Raw genomic sequence first — 5,320 nt, 5'->3', positions numbered from 1 at the left:
ACATATATATATATATATATATATATATATATAGATAGATATATATTTATATATATATATATATAGATATACATAGATATAGATATATAGAGAGAGTGTTTCTTTTCAGTTGCGTGTTGTTATTGCTGAGTTTTGTTGTGTCTCTGCAGGGCTTCAGCACGTCTCTCCAGGTTTCCGTCTGCAGCAGCTGGACCACAGCGACGTCCCCAGAACCCTGCTCCTCTCCATGGCTGCTGTGCAGAACCAGCCGGCCGTCAGGCTGCAGCTCCTGCAAACACTTCAGATCCTCTCCAGCTCCTCTGGTGAGGAACAGACCGTTGTGATCTGTTTTAATAATACTCGTGTGTTGTAACACTGTTTGTTCCACTCTGCAACAACAGACCGGAGCTGTGCTTCAATTCTGCAAGAAAGAGGAGCCGAGACGATCTGTCTCCACATGAACGAGCCCGACCCGTCCGGTCAGGTTCTGCTCTGCTCTGCTGAAATCCTCTGGAACCTGCTGGAGGGAGGCAGCACAGAGGAGGTCATCGCTCAGCTCAGCAGCATGGAGTGTGTCCTGTAGGTGACGGCATGCCGGTCGTTCGACGCTAAACTCAAACCATAAACCTCCCGTCCTCTAGAAAAGCTTTTTGTTTTGTCAGATCTCTGAAAGAAACATTTTTGTTCCTGCTGGAGAACTCTTCCCAACGTTCTGACCTCCGGCCCAGAAATTACCTGCTTGTGATCACGTGTTTCGTGGCTGAACGCTCCAGCTCTCTGCTTGTTGTGAGTACAGGACCAGCAGGTCTATGACGAGCTGCACACCTGAGCTCCTCCTGAAAACATGTTTCTGATTTTCAGGAGAGTTTTTTTGCTAAAGAGCTTCTGAGTTTCTTCAAGTGTAAGACTGAACATTTGTTAAAAAATACAGTTTAAATAAAAATAAAATGCACCTTTCTGAACAGAACGGTCTCTGTTTATGTTTCAGTGAGTAGCTCTTCAGCTCACAAACTCACCTTCAGTGATGAAGATGTGAAGATGAAGAAGCTGCTGTTGAGTCTGTTGGTTGTGTTGTGCAGAGACGGCGCTGCGCTGCAGGTCAGTCACTCAGTCAGGACCTCTCGGTGAATCGGAGCGGGGAGTCAGGCTTCTCTTCCTCCAGCTCTACAGGGAGGAGCAGGTCATGATGTTTCTGCTGAAGCTGGTGAAGCTGCCCTTGGTCTCAGCTGAGCGTCAGCCGGGTCCATCTCAGCAGGAGGAGCTGCAGCTGCAGGCGCTGGCCGCCCTCAGCAGCATCGCTCCCTTCCTGTTGGCCGACTACATGTCCTGTCAGGGAAACAACTGCCTGCTGCTCCTGCTGGACCTCTGCGTCGGAGCGGGTCGGTCACTCTGCTCCTCTTTCATCTTGTGTTTTGCTGTAACTAACACGTCGCTGCCTCTTCTTCAACAGGAGGAGGAGGAGGAGGAGGAGGCACCAAGGCTCAGATGAGACGTTGTATCAGAACTCTGAGGTCGGTGACGTCTCTGGGCGACCCGTCTGTAAACCAGGATCTCTGTGATCAGGGAGCAACCAGACAACTTCTGGGTAGCTTCAGTTGAAAATCAGTCACAAACACTTCCTGTAGATGTGCAAATTTATTCAGAGCTCTGCTGTCCCCCCCCCCCCCCCCCTTCAGGGATTTTGATTCAGTTGGAAGCAAGTTCTGATGAGGAGGATGTGCTCAGCGTGGAGATGATGTCTGATGTTCAGCTGGTCCTTTCAGCGCTCTGTGAGACAGACACACACACCAAGGTGGGGCAGACACGAGCACGACCGACAGGATGTTCACACAGTGGACAGCTGTCCCTTCATGTACATGATGGAGGAGTGGACGCAGCACATGCAGAGACAAACCAAGAACTTTACCATGTTGTGAGGAGTTTACAGAAGAAAGGCTCCTCACATGGAGCCTGCAGGGCTGTGGTTGAAGTCAAAACATCTCTCCCTCCATGTCCTCTCTAAATGACATGTCCAAACCACTGTCCCTCCTCTGGACATGTCCAAACCATCTCAGTGTGTCCTCTCTGACTTTATCTCCCAGGTGTTCAACCTGTGCTGTACCTCTGATGATCTCATTCCTGATCTTCTCCATCCTTGTCTCTCCTAAGAAGAACCTCAACATCTTAATTTCTGACACTTCCAGTTCTGTCTCCTGTCTTTTTGTCCATGTCTCTGTCTCCAGACCAGACAACATAGGTGGTCTCACCACTGTCTTGTAAACTTTTCCTTTGATCTTTGCTGACACCTTTTTGTCTCAAATCACTCCTGAAACTTTCCTCCATCACTCCATCCTGTCTGGACTCTCTTCTTCTCCTCTTTACCACACTCCCCATGTTCCTGGACAGTGGACCCCAAGTCCTTGAAGTCCTGCACCTTTGTGACCTCTGCTCCTTGTAGCCTCACTGTTCCACCTCCTCCCTCTCATCCACACACATGGACTCTGTCTTACTACGACTGACTTTCATTCCTCTTCTTTCAAGTGCATACCTCCACCTCTCCACGTTCTCTTCCACCTGTTCCCTGCTCTCACCACAGATCATGATGTCATCTTTTAGGCAGCGCTGGTGTAAACAGCTGCTTTGTGTAACTCATGCTGCTGTTCTGCAGGATCTGTTTGGTTCAGATGGAGCTCAGATGGTCGTTAACTTCCTGAAGAAAGGCTCAGAGAACTTCTACAGTGGATTGGGACACAACAAGCTCATTCTTTCCACTGTCGACTGCGTGTGGTTGGTCCAGCTGTGAACAAACGTGCACGTCCTCCATCCAATGAATAACAGCCAGACAATGATCTTGTTTGTTTCTCCCACCAGGTCCTGCATTGTTGGCTGTTTCTCCACAGAATTTTACTTTTTAGTTAAAAACGGCGTCTCTCTCCTGCTGGATTTACTCAGAGTAAGTGTCAGGATCCTGCCGTCAAACTTTTGTGTGATGAACAAACATTTTGTTGCTCTGAATAAGTGTTTGCTGTCAGAGATTGTCCGGTTAAACTCGCTGGAAGTCTGAATCCAAACGGTTGGTTTGTCCTGACAGACGGGCCCTCGGTGCGTCTGCAGCATCGTGCTCTCTGCCCTGCTGGGTCTTTGTGACAACCCGGACTCTCGGCCTCAGATCCTGAGCTGGAGGGACGCCGACGGTCTAACGGCCCCCAGCTTCCTGCTGCAGCTGTGGAGGGAGGAGGAGGAGGAGCTGGGGGTCCTTCGAACCCAGCACGGAGGGATTCAAGGTCAGCCTGTAGACGTTCAAACCCAAGAGAGAATCCTCCGCCCGCTGCGAGATGTTCTCTTTAAAATATTTGTTTTGGTTGTTTTGGGTACGATCCAAAGGTTTCAGCCTCTAGTTTCTTATGAGCCAAAGTTTAGCTGCTTTTTTTCACTTATTAACTGAAACCCTCCATCATCTGGTTTTGTTACTTCCAGATGCTGATTTTTTGCTGATTAGGCCTAAAAGTTTGATTTTGTTTTAAAAACACACTGTTGGAGCTTAAGTCTTATTTTTTGACAAAGTCGTACTTTGTGTGTTTTTGTCTGATAACGATGAGCATAAAATGTAAAACTGGGTCTTTGTTAAGTGCTGACATAACTCTGGTTCATCCCTTGAGTTAGGAGCATTTTTCTGTCTGATTGAGGTCAAAGGTCAGTGAAAAACTCTAGCTGTGTTGATCTGAGCTGAAGATGACAGGAAAGTCTGGATGACTGGAAGAAAAAGGACAAACGAGAACTGGTTTCAGAAAAGTTTACAGCGTCCAGTTTTTGTTTGTTTCACCTTTAATTCCCAGAGAAATGAATCTAAAGCACGAGTGAAAACATTTGTTTCCTCCAGCAGAGAAATCCTGAGCGCTTCGACTCTGCTGCTCTGCATCTTTTGCACAGCACATTAAATGAAACGGATCTTCACTTTACTCTTGATTTTTACACGTTTTGTCGTTTTTATGTTTCAGATCCCAGAAAGCCGCTGCTGACTCGTTTCCATCGGGACGCCGGAGGTTCGTCGCTTCCTGTCGACACGCCGAGCGCCACCGTGCTGGAAATATCAGAAAACCTGCGAGCAAAGATTTACTTCATCCTCTGCAGTTTGGGTGAAGAGACAAACGTTTTAGTTTCACTTCATGAACAACGGAGGAACAAGATGAAGTCAGACTTTGATTTTTAAACTTTCAGGTTTTCTGGAGCTTCCTGGACTCTCGGCGGAGGAATACGTGACTCTGAGCATCGTGAAGAGATACCTGGACTTCAAGGTGAAACATTTTTAATTAGAGGAACTGCATTTCCTGCCAAAATGCAGTGTGAATGCTGACTGCTGAAGAACTTGCTGAAAAACAGCTGAAATTAGCTGAAAACATGCTATAATGTAGCTGAAATTAAAGAACAAGCCTACATTAGCAGAAGAAAGCAGAAAGAACGTTTGCTGAAAGAAGCAGAAATGAGAAAAAAGTGGAAATTACCTGAAAAAAAAAGATCAACAAACAAAAAAACACAGCTTAAAAGTAGCTAAAACAGCAGAAAGAAGCTTAAATTACCAGAAGGAGGTGGAGAGAGCACTTTTTGCTGAATTAGGCTGAAAAAAAATTAAATGAGTGGAAAAATGTGGAATTAGCTGAAAAAGCTAAAATTAGCATAAAAACTGCTAAATAGTAGCAGAAGTAGCTGCAACTTGCAGAAATAAGCTGAAACGAGCACAACAAGCTGAAATTAGCAGAAATAAATTAGAAGAAGCACAAAAATGTTGTAGTTAGCAGAAAGAATCTGAAAGGAGCACAAAACAGTTGAAAAACAGCTGAAATCAGCTGAAAGTGGCTGAAAAAAAATTAAATTTACATGAGGAAGCTGAAAGCAGCTGAAGCAGAACAGAATGTGAAAGGAGCAGTAGAAGTTTGTAAACAGATGTAAAGATTTGAAGGAGGTAAAATGAACTCGTTAATCTTCTATGAGAACAGAAATGTCAGAAAAGGCTAAATATTTCAAAAAGCTAAAGTTGCACCAATACCCCCAGTCATAGCAGGACTGTCCTGAAAGAGCCGAATGTTTTGTTGAAACGACTGAAAACTGCAGGACAGGAATCGCACCGACAAACGTACAGAAGAGAAATGGATGACAGTGGAGTGAACGTGAACATACAGAATATTAAAGGTCCTGGAAGGAATGTGACCCGCCAGAGTGTGTTGGAACGACTCTCAGCTACTACCACACCCATTTTATCTCATCCTCTTTAAAACTACAGTCGTTTCAGTTCAGCCACCTGCGGCAGCCATGTTGAACTGAGCTGACTCCAAACGTTCAGCCGCCTGCGGCAGCCATGTTGAAC

At 45.9% G+C, this 5,320-nt stretch overlaps 1 protein-coding gene across 1 annotated transcript in view; it reads left to right on the top strand.

Annotated features, from left to right (window-relative positions):
- Positions 1-5,320, top strand: part of LOC119425538 (cilia- and flagella-associated protein 69-like) — a 12,546-nt gene that overhangs the window by 2,013 nt on the left and 5,213 nt on the right. The window contains exons 7-19 of the mRNA XM_037693064.1: positions 150-302; positions 381-558; positions 642-765; positions 841-896; positions 972-1,077; positions 1,142-1,358; positions 1,406-1,564; positions 1,656-1,771; positions 2,627-2,745; positions 2,830-2,911; positions 3,050-3,242; positions 3,957-4,094; positions 4,177-4,253. Coding sequence (XP_037548992.1) covers positions 150-302; positions 381-558; positions 642-765; positions 841-896; positions 972-1,077; positions 1,142-1,358; positions 1,406-1,564; positions 1,656-1,771; positions 2,627-2,745; positions 2,830-2,911; positions 3,050-3,242; positions 3,957-4,094; positions 4,177-4,253 — 1,718 coding nt within the window. The remainder of the gene's footprint in view (positions 1-149; positions 303-380; positions 559-641; positions 766-840; positions 897-971; positions 1,078-1,141; positions 1,359-1,405; positions 1,565-1,655; positions 1,772-2,626; positions 2,746-2,829; positions 2,912-3,049; positions 3,243-3,956; positions 4,095-4,176; positions 4,254-5,320) is intronic.

This window comes from Nematolebias whitei, chromosome 19 (genome assembly GCF_014905685.2).
Source record: "Nematolebias whitei isolate Nwh7 chromosome 19, NemWhi1, whole genome shotgun sequence".
Taxonomy (NCBI): Eukaryota; Metazoa; Chordata; class Actinopteri; order Cyprinodontiformes; family Rivulidae; genus Nematolebias; species Nematolebias whitei.
This window is presented reverse-complemented; position numbering and strand designations above follow the sequence as displayed.